General features: G+C 44.5%; 1 protein-coding gene across 1 annotated transcript in view; it reads right to left on the bottom strand.

Annotated features, from left to right (window-relative positions):
- Positions 1-14,359, bottom strand: part of LOC147666018 (ciliary microtubule associated protein 1A-like) — a 29,488-nt gene extending 15,129 nt beyond the window's left edge. Inside the window, exons 1-4 of the mRNA XM_086949319.1 lie at positions 14,229-14,359; positions 11,740-11,943; positions 10,911-11,012; positions 6,400-6,521 (exon numbers count right to left, since the gene is read on the bottom strand). Of these exons, the coding sequence (XP_086805445.1) occupies positions 6,400-6,521; positions 10,911-11,012; positions 11,740-11,943; positions 14,229-14,337 (537 nt within the window). The 5' untranslated portion in view covers positions 14,338-14,359. The remainder of the gene's footprint in view (positions 1-6,399; positions 6,522-10,910; positions 11,013-11,739; positions 11,944-14,228) is intronic.
- Positions 14,360-19,704: the final 5,345 nt, after the last annotated feature.

The raw sequence follows: 19,704 nt of genomic DNA on the forward strand, positions 1-19,704 counted from the left end.
TCAACTTGATCAATAAATAGTGAAAACAAGAGTGGTGCAAGTACGCAACCCTGCCGGATGCCTCTTTTAACATTAAACAGGGGAGTACATTCGCCTGCCGGGCCGTCGCGCACTTTACTGGATAATATCTCGTAGACTCTTGCCAAAAAATATACAATTTCTTTCGGGGCACCAGTATCCAATAATATTTGCCACAATATGGAGTGGTCCACGAGAACAAAAGCGCTACTATATCATAAAATGAATGTCTTCCCTTATGCCTAGGTGCCAAGGTTTTATTGGACCGAGTGTGACATTTCTACGTTTTCCTGGGGATTATGTGTGGCACCAATGTCTTAGTTGTGACATTTTGTGTGATACTTTATTTTGTGTGATACTTTCTCACGAGTAGCGCTAAGAAGTCATGCCCATTTAAGTACATTTATTTCACACGTCAACCCTTTTGTGCATTGCATACCTGTCACGTACAGTGCTTAGAAATGGCAGAAGTGCAGCATGAAGCCTTCTTTAAAAGAAAATTAGTACTTTACTGTGGGAATCATTTTACATAGTGCATTATGCACCATTCACAATAAAACACACATTTTTCATTGATACATAGGGTCCCTTATGATTACCTGAAAGGAATACTGTGTGCAGACAACCTTTGGAAAGAATGATTTGTAGTAATAGCCAGTCCAGACATTTTATTTACATTCTGACACTAGCTATCTTGTTGATCCCATTGTAAAACCAGGTCTACAAGCCCCTGAATGCCATGGAGAGGTCTGCATCAGAGCATCGAGTCGTGCATAGACCTGGGGGACACAGCAGCTCTGCGCGTGCATCTACCATTGGCACTGGTGTGGAGGGTGCCTCTCCTCCTCCAGGTCTGGCCCCTTCCTACTAGCCCCTTTCTTTCTCCACTACAAAGGGGTTTTCAAGGTGCCTCCCTTACCCTAGAGTTCTGCGTTTAAAGGTCCCACTCTGAGACTGGCCCAGATTGCTCTCCTGGGCGGACTGGCCACGTCCAGTCTCTGCCCTGTTGGAGACTGGGAGTTTCAGGTGTCTGAGGTTCTAGGCTCTTGATTCGACCATGCTGGAACATGTATGGCACATTTAAAGGTTGGTACATGAGGATACAAAGGCATACAGGCCCTCAGACTCATGTTCCTTACATTTGTATCACTATCACTGGTGTAGATGGGGGTGCTGAGGCACACGGCCCACATGCACTTGCCAGCACAGCTCAGACCTGGGCACCGTTAGGATGCTGGAATTAGAAGGGATGTTGGTGTGCAGAAGCCGGTAATTTGCACAGCCCTGCCCACTATGCCAAGATCTGCACAAGGCAGGTGGCAGCTGCTTGGCAGAGTGCTGGGAGCGGCCCACAGTCGCCAGCTAGAATACACCTCTTCCATGACAGACTTGTGCAAATGGTATAGCGCCAAGACTCCACACATCCTACATTTCAACATAGAATGACTAATGAGTGCTGCTCCAGATAGAAACATCGTGGGACCCTGTTTGGAGGCTGCCGCTCGCAGGGGTCAAATCGACTTGGGGCATTTTGTGTTGTGCTGCATTTGGGGACATGGGAAGTGGGACTACACAGAGTCAACTGCTGCCCTGGTGACGGAGGAGGACTCCAAGGTCCAGGAGCCTTCGGGAGTGCAATCACCTGCGCTAGACCCGCCGGTCCCGCCCTCATCCCGCCCTCACCTCCTACATAACCTCTCGCTGTCCCTGCTAAGCGGGACGCGCGCGGGCGCGCACCGGGCGAAGCCCGGGCTAAGGGCAGGCCCGTCTGAGCCCGTCCGAGGCTGGGCTGGGCCACATCTCTTGGCCGTCGTCCTTAAAAATTCTCTTCGGACAGCTGTAGATACTGTGAGTAGTTGGCTTTGTCTAGATTTATTCAGCCTATCCCTCACGAGGTAAACAAGGACAATACTCCAGGCTACAACAGTGCCCGAATGACTGTGATACTATAAACTCTGTAATTGTCCTGATTTTAATTCAATAATAAGCTTTGCGCTGGTGGTTATGAGAATTAGATACTCACACTCATTTTAATTTTCTCTTCCTTGCACTGCTCATTTTATGTATTATTAATGGGAGATAAAGTTTGTTTCTCTGATTTGATCTGAAGTGCAGCGTGCAGGTTATCATACAAGCTATATCGCTATATGTAGGTATTTGAGTTCACCTTGCTGTTACCGACATAAGTAGTCCTCTGCTAATTGCGCCATACATGACATGTCGAAACGTAAAGGAAATAAAAATATTGCTGAGCCCGTGGGTTACACCATTGATTTGTACCTTGTGAAGGCGGTTAGCGCCATTAGTGTTGAAATTCATAGGGCGGAACTCAGACTTTCACTAGGTTTAGGCAGCCTGCCGGCCCCTGTAAGCTCGATAGGCCCCCCTGTGGAGCCAAGTATCATTCCTAGCCTAGATATTACGCATACCGTGGACTGTGTAGATACAGACACTGAATTGAAGTCCCCAGAGCCTAGAGAAGGTTACTGTACGCCGCCAACTAATGAGGTGCCCACCCCAAGATAGAAAAGGGGCTGTAGGAAGCCACAGCTCAAACAGGGGACGATAAGAAAAGGTACCAAAACCACCCCCATCTCTTGTACTGGGGAACAACCAACTAGTATTGGGATGTTAAATGATACACAGGTCAATCAGATTATTAATGTTCTGGTTGGTAAAATTGAAACATCTCAAACCTTTACATGATAAAATCGATACAATTAATGAGGAAGTGTCTAGGCTTAGTGGGGAATTGAACATTTATAATGAGTTACTTAAAGTAACCACTAATAGACCGATTGAATATCCTCAAACTGGTAGTGAGTTAAGAACAGAAGTTGTAATAGAAGCAGTACCTGATACCGTTAGGCCTGTGGGGGCCATCATTAACCCTAATGTATATGCTATGGCTATGGGTGATAACTTAGTTCCTCCAGGCCCCACTAGGCAATCGGCAAGGAGTAACCTCACCTGTGATTCACGTAATTTAGATAATGGTAGTAAGGAGAGCACTCTGGAGACTAATACCCAGTCAGAGAAAGAATTAATGGAGGGTAAACACTGTAGTACTATCAACCTACCCCCAGATTGCTCACCATACATAACTTCTATAATAACCTTTTCGATAGCTCACGGTCTAAAGTAGTTACAGAACTGGAGAATGTCATTAGCAAGTTAGGTTCAGATGAGGATGTTATTTTTGACATAGTCTGGGTTGGCGATTTTAATACACCTATATGTCCTCTGTCTACTGCAAGGGTATGTGGGGTAAGAACTGATACAGGTGATGATGGTATTCATTTCCCCCACAATCTGTACGGCGACGCACTCAATACATTTATGGCGAATTTTGATTTGGATATGATGCCGTGTGCTAGAGATGGATCAGGGAAACTGGTCCCTACTTTTACAGACAGAAATGCAAATTCAATTATTGATCATGTTTTGGTATCGGCCAATACCATTCCTATGTGTACCACCCCCAGGATCGAAGAATCCTCACTCAGTGATCATAATTGTATCATAATGAGAGTAGCTATATGGGAAAATAGGCCTGTAAATATACCAGCAACTGTGGGTAATATCGCTCTGTATCGACCTAACGGAACAAGAATTAAATGGAAAGGGGTGAACCTGGACAGGGTGCAAAAAAACATTGTCACAGATTGTTTTGTAGAGTTCGATGAGAATATGGATGTCACAAGTGAGCCTACACTGATTTTAAAGAATTTAAAAAAAAATAAACAATAGCATTGACTCAATTCTGACCATGATCTCTAAAAAGGAATTTACCCAGAACAAGGGATGGTTTAACCACGCCTGCACTTACTCACTTACCCAGCTAAAACAAGCACTTGCCAGTAGGCCTAGAGACCTGATGCTTGTTAAGAAATTAAGATTAGACTATAAATCTACAGTTAAACTGAGGAAGAGAGAGTTACAACAGGAGGCTTGGGATAAACTCACTCAGGCCGCGGACACCTCAGATTGCCAACTGTTTTGGGTTACAGTCAATTCTCCCTTTTTTTAAAACGAGGCGGTTCCTGAGTTGTCGTCTCATGTCAGCAGTAAGGCATGGGTCGCCCATTTTTCTAGCATTTTTAAATCAGGTAACTTTACCAGTAACAACTCTAAAAATCCCAGTACTTGGCCTATTGTACCACTAAATTTAAAATTAGAAGAGGTGGAACAAGGTATCAAATGTAGTAAGGGAGGAAAGGCCCAGGGCCCGGATTGGGTTCCAATAGATGTTTATAAAACTGTACCTGCTTTATGGGGACCTTTATTAAATATCGTCGTTAATGCTGCTGTTACCGAAGGAGTTCCCCCTACATGGGGTGAATCAATTATCATTCCAATTTTCAAGAAGGGGGTTAAATCGGACGCTAAAAACTATCGCCCAATTTCCCTTCTAGATTCCTCCATTAAAATTATGAGTAGGATTTTACTTATTAGTTAAGAAGAATGGGCTGAGGATAATGGGATTTTAGCAAAGACACAATATGGTTTCAGGAAAGGGCGAGGAACCCTTGAACAGTGTATTAATTTAGATTTATTAATTGGTAAATACACATGCACCAGGCAAGGGTCTCTTTTCCTATGCTTCACTGACCTTAGCAGCGCTTTTGATCTAGTGGATCATTCCATTTTATGGCCAACTCTTTTAGGACTTGGGGCCCCAGAGTCTATAATCTATTTCTTGCCGAGGCTCTATGAAAGATTGTTAGCATCTATACGGTACGGGCATAGGGGAGACTGTACTCCTAAATGTAATGTTAGATGTGGCATTCAACAGGGCTGCGTCCTTGCCCCTCTGCTCTTTACACTTTTCATTAATTAGGTTGACGCAGTACTCAAATTAGTAAAATTGGATGCACCACAGGCGGATGGCCAAGTTGTGCCGGTACTGCTTTATGCAGACGACGCCGTGCTTTTATCAGGGACCCCAATTGGCCTTCAGCGGCTAATAGATACGTTTGCTGATTTTATCAAGAGGAGGAAGTTGCAGATTAATAAGAGTAAAACATACACTATGGCTTGTGGCCCGAGCCGTAAAAAGATTAACTCCTTTTTTAAAGATGGGGAGAAAATACAAACGGTGGATAAATTCTGTTATTTAGGGATAACTTTTGTCGGGGACGGTACTTGGTCACAAGAGATGTTGGATGTCCGGGCAAAGATGGCAAAAAGCATCCATGGTGTTTTTAGATTTGCAGCGAAGCTGGGTGACCGAAAAATTAGAGATATGACACATATTTATCAATCAAGATGTACCTCCATTGCACTTTATGGTGCGGGGTCTGGGGCCATAACTCTAATAGTAATTTACAAATAGTGGAAAATATGTTCCTCAAAAATTGCTATTTACCCTCCTCAGCGTCCACAGAATGAATCCATAGGGAAGTTGGAATCAGCTACTTGTCGGACTTTACAGCATTTAGGCCCTTACTGATCTGGAGATCATTATGGCGAAAGGAAGAGACCGCTTTTAATAGAACAATAATTAAAGACTGTCTCCGATTGGATAATTGTCGTAAGATTCCCTGGCTCAAATACATTATACACAGTTTTAAGGAAGTTTTTAAATTAAATATTTTGGATGACCCAAATGCCGTAGCAGAGCAGCCCAAATCAGAAATGAGGAATCTGTTCTTACATAGAAAAAAGAGGCGCCTGAGTAACACTGTGCATTTAACAACCTGCCAATTTTACAATTGTTAATCGGTTTTTGAGGGTTTCCAAGCTTACTTGAGCCAGGTAACCAGAATCTCACACAGATATGTACTTACTAGATTGAGATTCCGGCTTTTCCATCCTTTGGGAGCTTTTCCACGAGTAAAACAGTACCCAACTTCCCCCTGTTCATGTGACGGCCACACTAAACAAAGCACCTTGCACTTTCTCCTTATATGTGATTTGTACATAAACTTTCGTATTTTGCATTTTGAAACCCCTGTTATAAAAATATCGTACTTTCACTACGGAAGCTGCTATGAGGTTGTTTTTTATAATGCAAGAACCTGAAATATGTTTTTTTTAACCGCAATTTGTATTCTCAAATCTATCCCTGCAAGGAAAAGTATGATGTTTTAAATGTATAAACTTTTGACTGGATCTTATCTATTAATGCACAAACAAATGTATGCTGATGCATTTTCTTTATGTGCTTTTATGATCGTTTTTTATGAATCGAATAAAGGTTAGTGAAATGAAATTAAATGAGTGCGATTCCAAAATGTGAATGCTGCTCCCACCAGCAATGGGTTGGGATCTTACCCATTGGCCTCCTTGTGTATAGCGTCACTTGATTGCATAAGCTCTAGGTTTATAGCCAGACCTAAACATTTGTAGGAGGGATATCAAAAGTCTGTCCTTACTGACCCTCTGCAGATCTTCAGCAAAGCTGCCAAACTTGCTCCGCCCGGTGATGGTGACGCTGGGAGCTGCCGTCTTGTTGACTATGTGTGGCCCAAGCACTGAAGGGAGCATGTACGCTGCCGGCCCTGGGGGATGGATAAAAGGAGCAGCAAGTGTCAGCACAGATTCAGCACAGGAGCATCTTAAACTACACAGGACACACTCCACAGCACAGGCTCTCAAGTGCACGGCGTTTTGTAATTCCTCCGTGCGCGGCGTAGCTGCTGCCCACTGCCCAGTGAATCGTCGCCCACCTACAGTCACAGGACATGACCCAAGCAGGGCCCGTCAGGCAGAGGGGAGTGGTGCAAATCCGGCCTCCGAAGCCACCAGTGGGAATTATATTCACTTAATACACAAGTGAAGTGCAGATTTAAACAACTCAAGTATCATACAAATGTGGCATTTTGCGCACCTGAACCCTCCACCAAACGTTGCTATTGCAGCCTTGCAGCAACTATCTTTGCTCGACATTACATTTCCCAAGCTCTGGCAATCTACTAGGACTGTTACTGGCGGAAGAGGAATAGACACTGAAGCGTCTCTGTTGTCATGCGAGTGGATGTACGCCAGGGTCCTCATTTATGAGGCAGCGACTTCCTGCTGCGCTGCTCAACGGCAAAAGAAAAGGGCAGGAATGCACTGTATCTATCAGATACCGCGCATTCCTATCCTTTTCCCCTGTGCCAGCGCACAATAGTCTGTTGTGTGCCAACACAGGCACCTTTGCACCTTGGTGAACGGTGGCCTGTGTTGCGGGGATGGTTATTTTTGTGTAGGAAGAGAGACCTTCTAGCACATTTAAAAGGAAAAACAATGAGAAATAAAGATATTTATCCTCGTGTGCCTCCCTGGGGAGGCGTACGTTTTTGGTGCTGCCTCAGAGTTACGATTCCTCATAAATTTGAGGTAGGGTCAAAAAGCCATGGATGTTGCTCGGAACACCCCCAACAATGACCATTGCATGCCCCTTTAATGCAGAAAACGGTGTTAAAAGGAACGATATTTACAAGGCAGCATTAAGCCAAAAAACTGGCTTAGTACTCCCTTGTAAATATGGAGCAGGCTCCTGTGCCACGGAACGTCACAAACATTCACTAAAGCTCCTCTGTTCCATCTTGACTCTACTGTTTCTGTATTTGGACTAGTTTTGCTGCAGAAACCGGATCTTCACTGGTTTGTGTTTTTGATGGGTACCAATGATCCATTATTGTGGCATCTGTACAGCCTTCAGATGTATCTCTGAAACTATTCCTTGCGCTTGTGCCTTATTCCGCAATATGGATACCAGTGCTGCTAGAAGAGCAAGCAATAAGAGGCTGTAGCAGTAAGAGGCTGGAAGCCAGCACCTGACACATGATAATGGCCATATATGTGAGCAAGTCCGTCCTATGTGGCCATGCTTTCTCGGTTATTGCTGCTAGCTATGTCATCACTTGGTTCTCTGTATCTACACCATCAACCTAGGGTTCTGAGCCCTTGTTGGCAGAACTGACATTCTTACACCCTATTGACATCATGGGTCTTGCTTTGTAGAGGAATCTTCAACCTTATGCCGCTCATTGAAGGTCCCTGAAACATTATAAAATTAGTTTGCATATATGTTTTCTGTGAATAATTCTTTCTATTCTCTTTCTTTCTGTCTGTCTTCAATATTTACAAAGTTGCTTTAACTTTTAGCAGATTCTGTGTTTTTGGGTTATCCCAGGGTTGAGTTATTTGCATGTGCATCTGAGGTCATCACAATGCATCGTTTTATCCCAAAAAACACTGAGGGCGTCTTATTAGAGAAGCATGTAACAGAGGGTCGCTATAACGGTGACTCCTCCGTTATAGCGGACAAGCGTCGCTCCCCCTGCCAGCAGCTGCAATACTTGAAAGATAAAATGATAATAAAACAGTTTTATTCTCATTTTATTTTCTCCTCTGAGCCGAGTTTTGGTGACCGGGCCATTCTCACACAGCACTACAGCAAGCACAGAGGGGGAGTGGTGGGCACTGCTGTCAGTGCGCATGTCAGTTTGACCAGCTGTCTCAGGACGGCTAAACCGACGTGTGCAGTGATATCTCTCCAACCCGAGCGGCAATGCCGGGTAAAGAGAAGAGCAGGCGCAGGCGCCCAGTCCGCGAAGGAGCGCAAAAGCAGCCGGCTCAGGCCAACCCCAGCGTTTCTCTCAGCAGCATGAGAGAAGCGCTGGGATTGGCCGTAGGGGATTTTGGGTGTCTCAGCCTGTGCACTTCAGTCAGCAGAAAGCAGAAGAGCGCCGTGCAGCAGCCAGGTAAGTTCCTTTTTTGTTTTTTTGTCCCCTGCACTGCCCAACCACTTTGACCCGATACCAGCCGCTTCTAAGTCACTAGGTGCCTCTGCGCAAATACTGTGTAATTTGTTTGTTCTGTCTTTAAAAAAATAAGATTTTCATATAGCAAAGACCTAGCTTCAAAGAGCAATGGAAGGCTCCGGAGAATACCTTTTTATTATAGCAGGATTATGTACATAGAACAGTAAACAGGCGTGTGGAATGCTTTTGAAGCGGGATAACAAAAATCAAATTATGATAGGGGATAAGTGTATGGACATGCAGGGCTCGGTCCCAGTCCCAGTAGTAACTCAAAAAGGACATTAAAAAGGAGTACCTATAGGGCCCTATATTATTGTCCTTACATTGACGGGGAAAAATACTGACTGACTTCTGAACAGTGAATGTAAAAACGTTAACCTAATCCATATCAGCCACTTAGTTTCTGTTTACATTTCACATGGTTAACACTTTTTGGGAGAACACGATTAAGTAAGCTATTTCCTGGATGTTGTGTTTCTGTGTTTTTTCGTGTAGCATATTACTCCTGTGCAGGGCATACTTACAACTGAGTCACCCTGAGGTATTTATACCGGACCACAATTGAGAGCTCTTGAGTTGAGGCTGAAAACAGTGCATGTTTCTCACCGTGCCTGTCAGTGGCTGAAAAAGGTATTCAGAATACATGGGAATCCAATCCTTGGCCTTGTGCAGAGCACACAAAGCAAAGGCCATCTATTCCAGTGGCAATTGTGGTTCTGTGCAAATGTGTGTGAAGGAGACACACAGTTGTCAAAATACTGACAAGGCGAAAGGAAGAGAAAATGCAATGAGTACAGGCAAGCAGATGCCTTGTGTGGGGGTGAGGAAGTGAAGGAGATGCAAGGAAGGGGATTTAGGAGAGAGTGAAAAGAGGGTGTTGAAGAGGAAAGAGATGAAGTGTAAGATGTGTAGATGGATGAGATGTGTAAGAAAAGAGCATACATGTCCAAAAGAATGAACATGACAGAAATGATTGATATACTCTGAAGACCACCACCTCTTTCACAGACCTTAATAATGTTTAATTCAGAGTCTCAATTTTAGAATTGAAACATTTTCAATATTATTTACAACAATATCATTGTTGCTACTCATTTATCTTAAACAGCTAACAATCGTCGACAATGCCACTAGTCCTGGCTGGTTTTAGTGTATGTTGTTGTACTATATATCTGGATGCCTTAGTAGAAGGCTCAGACAGGCACACTGCAGAAATCACAACTATTTAGTTTACATATTTAAGCCACGCCCTTAAATACATAGGCCACGCCTCATTTGTAGACCCCCACACTTTTTTTTATCCCATTTAAAGCCTCGTGGAAGTGCAGAGACATGTTAAGTTGGACAGGTTTGTTTACAACTAATTCCAGGATTTTTTTTATGTGGGGGAATAAATCCACAGTAAGATCTGTTGTAAAACATAAAACTCTCCAAAATCTATTTGTAGTGGAAGAAATCTCCTTCCAAAAAAAGGTTTTCGCTGCCAACTCACCTGTAAGCAAGCTTTGCAACTACATGAAGTTGTGAATTTTAAACAACTCAACCATCAAAATTTAAATTCTAGAGCACTAGGCAGTATGCTGCACAGTGTTTTTCTTGCATAGTTACCTGACACATATTTACAATGGAGCCACATGGGGATCATTTAGAGGTGGGCAGTTACAGGGCTCCCATCAAAAACACACCACTGCCCTGCCACCCATCATCATTTCCCCTACCTGACTCATTTACAGGTCTTCAAACAGCTTATTTTCTGAGGGAGCAGTTCAGATGCTTTAACCACTCCAACCGCTCCGACGACTTGACAGACTGCCTTCTAAACCTTAAATGATGCCCAAAGAGATTTGATCCAGTGAAGAAGCAGGAACTGGATCAAAACATCAGTGTTTCATGGTCATCATCTAAGCCATTAGACTATATGTCCTCAGAGTTCTAATCTGTTTCCACATGCAGTCTTTTGTAAAATCCTCTTACTGATTCAAACCCCTGTCATGCTGACAGGACGCCAAGCAGCCGTGAACTCAAGCAGGTATCTTAACTTAAGAATGTCATAACAGAGACATAGGCCAGGTCATAGCAGTGAGACCTAAGCACACTGGAGTTTATTGGGGCTGTCCCTTTCCTTGTCATCATTACCTGGAGTCTGGTCATTGGCGAAGGCTCTCGTCCGGGAAGACAGTGAGTAGATTGGGGCAGATCTATAGGCAGATTTCCCAGCTTTTTCCGGTGAGTAAGCACCTGTAATACAGAGTAAGAAAACAGAAACTGCAATTCTCAATCACTGCACACTGGTGTTACATGAGCTATACATAAAGAGAAATTGGCAACCCCACTTCCATTCTTTATTTTATTTACTAGTTTGCATAACATTTACATTACATGTAGATTACTTATTGACCCTTGGCCATTACAACAATTATGTTTCCTAATATCAGGTGCCTATGTAGGCGGGCTTTAGGATAGCGACAAGTCCAGAGCCATCTGACTGGTCTTCGACCTCGACCCAGTCGTACTTTCCACCCACCCTACCGGTATCAGGCCTTTGTTGTGCTTGGTATGTCAAGAAGTGCTGAGTTATCGCTATTGCATTATGGCCCTTGGCAGGAGGGTAGGTGGGGCCAGCAAGTGTTTCCTGTTTTGTTTCCTGTCTGTGATTGGATACTACCTCACGTGTTATGACTGGGTCGAGGATGAGTAGGACTAAGAGTAATGAGGATTACCGGTAAGTAATCAGGACAATATGCAGTACCAACCCAGAATGATTTTATAAAGACATTATTGACCTAAAATTACTGTACAGGCAAGCATGTAATTTGTTTACCAATTAAGTGTCCATGTCACAAAGAAATCAGCAGTAGGGAACTAACCCCTCAAGCCTGTATTTGTTGCAGATTGTTTCCAGAACTCATTGCAATTTCTCCATTGATCCCTCTAATCCCACCCGATTTGAATGATCCACACAGACCTGGCCCAGGTGTCTTGAAGGCGTCGAGATCTCTTGGGCGCCCGTAGAGTGAATATGCTGGTTGCCCATCTTTGCCGCGCATTGTCATATTTGTTGGGACCATATAGGCTGGCCCAGGAGAACTATCTTCAGTTAACCGAAAGCGCCTGGTCCCAAAGCTGTATGCAGGGGCTCGGTAGGTGGACGGGTCATGATTTGCGTAGCCTAAGAAATGGATATGGTAAGTTTAGGTATAAAACTGGCCAACATCCCCTTTGACAATGAGCGAATATTCAACACTCCAATGAGCCATCACTGCAGGGAGACAAAGGAAGGAAGCAAAGAAGGCCTGCAACACACATAGAAACCAAGGCAGCTGCAAAATGCTGGCTGGGAAACCTCAACTTAAAAATACCAGGGGCAGCGTGGGAATAAAAAACAGTCTTTGAACACTGAGAGAATACTAGAGTATCAGGAAAAATGGAGCAAGGCAAACCATGTAAAGCAACATAAATAAAAGGAAACACCGTCAGGAATTAATAGACAAGCAATGTAGAGGCAAGGTAAGCGTGCAAGGGAATAGAAAGAATTTAAGTGTGTCAAATATTTAGGGGAGAATCAGTCAAAAAATGCAATGGTCCACAGCAAGGAGCTCAGAATGCAGGGAACCCAGTGAAGAGCAATGAAGATAAAAAGACATGTAAAGAAAAAATGTAATAGAGCAGACAGAGAAGCCAAGAGCACAAGGACCGCAAAGAAGGGAAGTGTGCCACAGCCATGCTGCCTGTCCACCTGGACAAGTACAATGATCTTAGTGGGAGAACACTTGTCTTCTCAGCATCTCTCTTTCCAAAGTCTATCCTCTTTCTCTCAGGCTTCAGTTGTTCTCTTTCATCCCAACATGGGCGGATAACCCACCTCCCGTTATCAGTGCAGGGCTCCAAATATCCCTCGACCACACCCCTTCATCTTCTCCTTCCTCTCCCGAAATTATGTTGAGTAGAATGAGCAATAAATTCATTCATAACTAGAGTAAATAAATAAATAAATCTCAGAAGACAGAGACAGGAGGAACTGACTAGAGGTTGAGAATGGCAGCCTGCACAAAGAAGCCAAGAGTACCATGAAACAAAGGGGAGTTAAAAAAAACCTGATGACGCAAAAATGCAAACAGTAGGAAGCTGGAAATCAATGAGGGCTGGAACACACAGAAAGAAGGTCGGATCAGAGTGTAGTAGAAAACGCAGGCACTCAGGTAGTTTAGGAAACCCAGCAAGCATACGGACAAGCAAACAAGTCCAGGACAAACAGAGAAGGGACGAATTCACCAAAACATTATAGAAGAATAAAAAATGTCAGGACCCATGGGGAGAAGTTGAGGGAGCAAAATACATGGAAAATGCAAGTAAATCAGATAACACACAACTTGTCGCATGTACCAGCCAACGGAACTGAAGTAGAAAAGTTAAATTCACGTAAAGGAAACAGCAACAAAGAGAGGCACTGGGCGATAGTCAATATGTGGGGACGATGAAGGAAAGTTACCAACACCAGAGATACAGTCACAAAAAAAAAGAAATCCATCAATGATAAAGTAAAACCAGTAAGCGATGGTAGTGTAGAGATCAGGAGAAAACTAGCATTAGAAAAGGAGTCACAGATGCAGGCTGTGAAAGAGAGCAGCAGCAAGCAAGAAACATGGAAGGTGGGTTAAAGCAAGTCAGATTTTGATAGCTGGTAAGAGTTAGATGCAAAAAGAACAATTGATGGGTAGAATGCAGAACAATTTCATACATTCACCCCAGTACAGAAATCTGGGCCTAAATCCATCGTTTTTTAACTCACCATGCCATTCCAGTTTGGACACAGCCATATGCAAATCAGTCTTGACCCTGCGCCCAATGGGAACAGTCCAGCCCGAACTGCCAGGCCAGGTCCTGCCTGGACTGGAAACAAGCATCCTAGGACAGAACAATGTCATACATTCACCCCAGTACAGAGATCTGGGCCTAAATCCATCGTTTGTGTTCTGCATTCTGTCCATCAATTGTTCTTTTTGCATTTGTCGCCCCGAGTGGGACGGGTATGCCCAGACCTGGGTCCCATGCTCTCTATGCCACTGGAATCAAGCTATCGTGGCTGATGAGGGGTTAAAGCCCGAAACCGGTCTTAGGATTCTTGTTTCCAGCAGAGGGAGGACCTGGCTTGGCAGTTCGGGCTGGACTGTTCCCATTGGGCGCAGGGTCAAGGCTGATTTACATATGGCTGGGTCCAAACTGGAATGGCATGGTGAGCAAAAAACACGAACAATGGATTTAGGGTCAGATCTCTGTACTAGGGTGAATGTATGACATTGTTCTGCATTCTGTCCATCAATTTTTCTTTTTGCAAGAGTTAGAGTTTCAGCATGCAACACTGAGAAGATGGCAAGAAATACAGCAAGATAAGGAGTAGATGGAAACTAGAAAAAGTGACAGATTGCAGCATTTCCATGACAATCATAGACAGACCTGTATTTCCAGGGAGAGCATACTTGGGCCCTGGACTGCTGTAGAGAGCTGCAATGGGACCCCTTGGCCGGTGAGGTCTCCATGATCCAACCCAGACATCGGTGCCCATCCTGGTTCAACACGGTTCAAAGCGGTCTAAAGATGGAAAAAGACATAGTAAACTTGAGTTAAGTGACAGATTGAGAGCAGCTGGATAAAGAATGTTCTGGGAATGGAGCAAGAGCACAAATAGGTCAGGGGTCACAAAACATACATTGTTTTGCCACTCAGATGAACACCAATCATTTTGCCTCCTTAATTTAAAAAAAAAGAAAAAAATGTAAACATGATTTTATTGATTTTCTCCCACATTTAATTATCTGGCATTTACATTACAATATTACTGGTCAACACAGGTCATTACAATGTTACGCTGTATGGTGTCCTAGCCATCTTTACATGATTATGTAATTGATTACCTAATTTGTTTCCTTATGCTCGTGCTTCCTTTCCATCTAGTAATGTCCTCAATATTCATATATGAATTAACGATCTGTTCATCCCCATCACATGCGCCATTGGTCCAAACAATCAATGCCTCAACATAGATATAAGCCAGTCCCTCCCCGATATCCCTCCCTAACCCTTGCCACTGGTGCGTCCTTCTTTAACATAATGGAAAAACAATCAATAGTATATAATAATTCAGGGTAGTGTAACTCTACTGTCTCCGGACTATTCAGCCCGGCATATGACGTTCCTACTTTCACAGCAGTGTCACCTGGAATTATGAAGAGCCTGTTATCATCCTTCAGCTCAGGGTGTTCCTATTGGCATGACCAACAAATCTCCATCTGATTTTGTTTCAGGCAACTGTAGTGATACCACCCTGTGCCTCCCACACCTTTGCAGTTTCTAGTGCCTATCATTGTTAGATCTCATAGCTTGCTAGAACCAAACTGTGCTCTCACTGGTTGCCCATTTGGTTAATTCTGCCTTCCATCATGCCATGCTGGGTTCTTGCCTGAATTTCCAATGCATCGTAAGTTCTCTCTTGGCTAGCAACAACCCTAAGTCCAAGAACGTACTTGCCACTTTCGTCCTAGCCGTATGGGGAAACCAGTGCAATATACATGTACCCATGTCCGGGTCTATCTGCCTGTCCGTAACCTCACATAGTATGTTGACCACGTCCTCCCAATACGTTCCCAGCTGCGGGCAACTCCACATTTCATTTTGCCTCCTTAATGGGCAGGGGCCACAGATCCTAGGAGAGGCCTGATGTTGAAATGGGACCTTGGACTCTTTTGGACCAGTCACTGAGGATGAAGCTCTTAAAGTCTTAGTGTCCGTTAAGAGTGGCTCTCCCCGGGACGTTGTCCCCATGAGGATTCTCAAACTGGTTGCCCCTTCCATTGTGGAGCCTATTGCTGAGGTAATTAATGCCTCGTTAGGTGCCGGTGTAGTCCCACCCAATTGGAAGGGTGCAATAGTAAAAGCCCTCCTAAAAAAACCTAGCCTAGACTCCCTTGACATGGCGAACTACAGGCCCATCTCGCTACTTCCGGGACTAAGTAAAATCACAGAAAAATTGGTTAATTTCCAACTATCCAATTTCCTTGAGTCCAACGGTGTGTTGAGAAGTTCCCAAACAGGCTTCCGCCCGGGTCAAGGCACCGACACAGCCTTGCTGGCAGTTGCGGAGGAGGCACACTGCATTCTGGATTCAGGAGGATCAGTGGCAGTGATCCTCCTGGACCTTAGTGCAGCGTTCGACACTGTTAACCATCGAGTGTTACTTCAACGACTGTCAGATGCCGGAGTGAGGGGGACAGCGCTGAAATGGCTCAGGTCATTCCTCAGCGAATGGACCTTCCAGGTCTGGGAAGGGGGCGCACGATCGGCATCCACCCACCTCCAATGTGGTGTGCCTCAGGGCTCCTCTCTGAGTCCCACATTATTTAATGTGTACATGGCCCCCCTGGAGGATGTGGTGGCTCCATTTAACATCAAGATCGTGAGCTATGCCGATGACACCCAGCTGGTGTTCGCCCTCTCCCAGGCCACGGATAACTCCCATGTGCCTATCCAAAGTCCACACTTGGATGGGGGAATCAGCACTAAAGTTGAATGGCTCAAAAACTGAGATAATGCTGATGGGGATGAAAAGTCCCTCACTCCCCCGGTCTGCCTGGCCTAGCTGCCTGGGATCCCCTCCCAAACCCAAGGCTGAGATCAAGAGCCTGGGTATTTGGTTGGAGCAAGATCTTTCCTTCAGGACCCAGGCTACCAAACTAGCTGGTGTCTGTTTCGGCCTTCTCCGATCGGTGCGCAAAGTGCTGCCTCTGCTTCCATTTCTATCCCGGAAGCTTTTTTAAAAAAAATGTTTTAATTTTTAAAACCTTTATTTTCAAATCAGTGCACACAGCTATTTAGCCATACATCCCGGAGGCTAGGCAGCATATCGTTAACCAGAAGGCCAGTGTACAAGGAGCAAGTTACCAGTACATATCAAGGTTGAATTTTTGTTTTTTAAAGAGTAACAAGAATTAGAAAGGAAGCACCAGAACTAGTGCTAAGAAACAAGGCAATTAAACAGTTGTGCAGCAGAGCCCGATCCCGGATTCGGCTAGGCCCAGTAACCACAATAATAATCAAAACCAGTACTTATGTGTAGGACCATAGGGGGAGGGGAAACACAGGATGGCTATGCAATTCTAAACATGTGTTGGGGTTATAGGTCATGGGGTCAAACGTTCCTCCAGTGGGGCGGTGTCAGGTGGTATGCAGATGTCACCCCTATACTCATTCCAGGCCCCCCATATCTTCTGCCATTTTTTGGGTTTGCCCCTAGCCACGTACACCGTCTTCTCTCGGAACATACACCAATCCATGTTGGCCTTCCACTGTACCACCTTTGGGGCTGTTGCGGCGCCCCAATCCCGGAAGCTTTTGATCCAGGGCCTGATTATATCTAGATTAGATTTCAGTAATGCAATCTATCTGGGTGCCCCTGAGATCACTCTGAACAAACTTCAGCAAGTTCAGAATGCGGCGGCACGAATGCTCCACAACATCCCCATGTCACGATCGGCCAAACCTGCATTGAGGGCGCTGCACTGGTTGCCAGTGCGAGAAAGGGTGAAATTTAAATCTCTCTGCCTTGCACACAAAATATTTCAAAGCAAAGGCCCTCCTGCCCTCCAAAAGCTGGTGACCCCGTATAAAGCAAGTAGAACACTACGCTCAGACCAACAACATTTACTCGTGGTCCCCAGGGTCAAAAAGGCCCGCTCAGGAGGGAGGAGATTCTCCTTAAAGGTTGCAACCCTTTGGAACTCACTCCCCCTAGGTTTACGCTCGGAGCCATGCCTTCTGCGTTTTCGTAAACAACTGAAAACTTTTCTCTTCTGCTAAATTGCTGTGCCTCCCCTTCCTTAATCTGTTACTCTGTTTGGTGAAGCGCTGGGATGCTCCAGGGTAACCACGCGCTATACAAAACTGTTTAATAATAATAATAATCTATCCGGAATACCATGGAAACAAGATATGGGACATCATTCAAGTAACACCTACTTGGCTTCATTAAGATTGGTTCTCAGACTTGCTCTATCTTTATCAAATAGACCTTATCTTCCTAATCAGGGCCGAGCCCCCTATTCACGCAGAGAGAGAAGGTTTTAGGACTCTCCCTTACATCGTTCAAATTGAGTGCATGGTTCCGGAGGACACTGTCTTTGCAAACCTAGGCCTTTCTGCAGAAGCTGTTAGGAAGTCATTAACTGGAGCTCAGTACATGAGTACATGCCAAGATCCTACCACTAGGTGCTGTAAAAAGAATATAATCTGCTCTCCTGCTCGGAAGATGAAGTTATGTATTTCATTATATAGAAAACAGTGGTTCTCTAGGGTATATTCATGATACTTATGTCTGTCTATTGTTTACACCTTCTATAGAGATGAGTAAAGATAACTCCATGATTTCAGTGGTATTGTTAATCTAATTTTGGTGTGTACTGAAAAAAACAAAAAGGGGCTAACTCAATGCAGTTATATTTACATATTTTCTCAGAGATGTGTGCCAATCAATATTGTAGTGTAAACGGCGCAATGTGCAGTGATCAGTGCCCAGTTAAAAAGAGGAATGTTCACATTCAGTGAAAAACAGTATAACTAAATCAACATGAGCCGACATATTCCTCAGGCCACTCTACTTAGAAGTCCAGGAATCAGTCTTAGTAGTGAAATTGTCATCCCGTAAGGCATGGGTCTGTGGGTCTGAGCAGGACAACCAGTATCCTGGTTACACTATAAATTAGCATCTCCTCAATTCAGTGTATAGGTTGTTAAGCATAAAATGAAGACAGCACCATATGGTACACCCCATCCTCACTGATCCATAATAGTCCAGCGTGTTAACCAGTCAGAACTTCAAATATGCACGTCGAAGTGTATCCGCCATCCACCGTTCCCTCTTTCACGTCATCTGTCTGAAGCAAAAGTGTGCAGGTGGATGTCCACAAGGCTTTACTTGAGGCCCTTGGGACTTCTCAGACTAGGTACATACTTCAAACACTTCACAACAATGCGAGAGTAAGGGTATTGGTTACTGAGGTTGGAACTCCTGGTCCCCTACTGTAATAGATATGCAAACAAAGGAGGAGTACCCCTGGGTAGGTAGCAGAGAAATTCTGTACCTAGAGCTTAAGGCTCATTCAGAGCACAATGTGCCCAACCTTAGCAGGACAGCGCATGTCCTTTTTTGAAGACCCCTCACTCACCCACCTGGTTGGTGACATGCTTCATCACTGGGGTCCCACCCCCAAGGCCGAGTGCCGACAGGGTGTGCTTCGACACCTGGTTACAGTGGAGCGGGTTTTGTTCTTTTTATATGTGTAATAACTTTAAAAGAGGGGAAGTGATTTAAAAAGGGTTCAAAAACTACTCACTACAAGAGTTTATTCTTGAGTGTTTGAACCCCCATAAAAACAGTGTGACACCTATGCCTAATTAGGAAGACTTCGGTGTCTCAAGACGTGTCGTGTTTTAAAAATAGCGAAAGTGTGCTATGTGATTTATTACAAAAGAAAAGAAAATAGGTCTACATGTTTCAACCATCACATGATTATGGGTTTTCGTCAGGACCAGAAACAGTGACCTGGGAGGTACGTACTCACTAAGGTACGGCCTACCCTCGGTCACAAAGAAAAACAGGTCCACAAAATTGTGGGCCTTAACAAAAGTTTGATGGTCTTCTCCCCGGTCTGGACCAAAAACCTATTTGGTTCCTGTTCGGTACGCCCCGTGGAAGTCCCTTGGGGCGTACCGAACAGGAACCAAGTAGGTTTTCGGTCCGATGAGCAGAAGCCACAAATGAAGTGAGCTGGGCTCTTGGAACCCGGACGCCCATGTAGTGGACTTATACCGCTCGCAAAGTTTTTAGCTTTTTCTTCCAGACCGGGGAGAAGACCATCAAACTTTTGTTAAGGCCCACAGT

Source organism: Lissotriton vulgaris, unplaced genomic scaffold (assembly GCF_964263255.1).
Source record: "Lissotriton vulgaris unplaced genomic scaffold, aLisVul1.2 SCAFFOLD_4571, whole genome shotgun sequence".
NCBI classification, from domain to species: Eukaryota; Metazoa; Chordata; class Amphibia; order Caudata; family Salamandridae; genus Lissotriton; species Lissotriton vulgaris.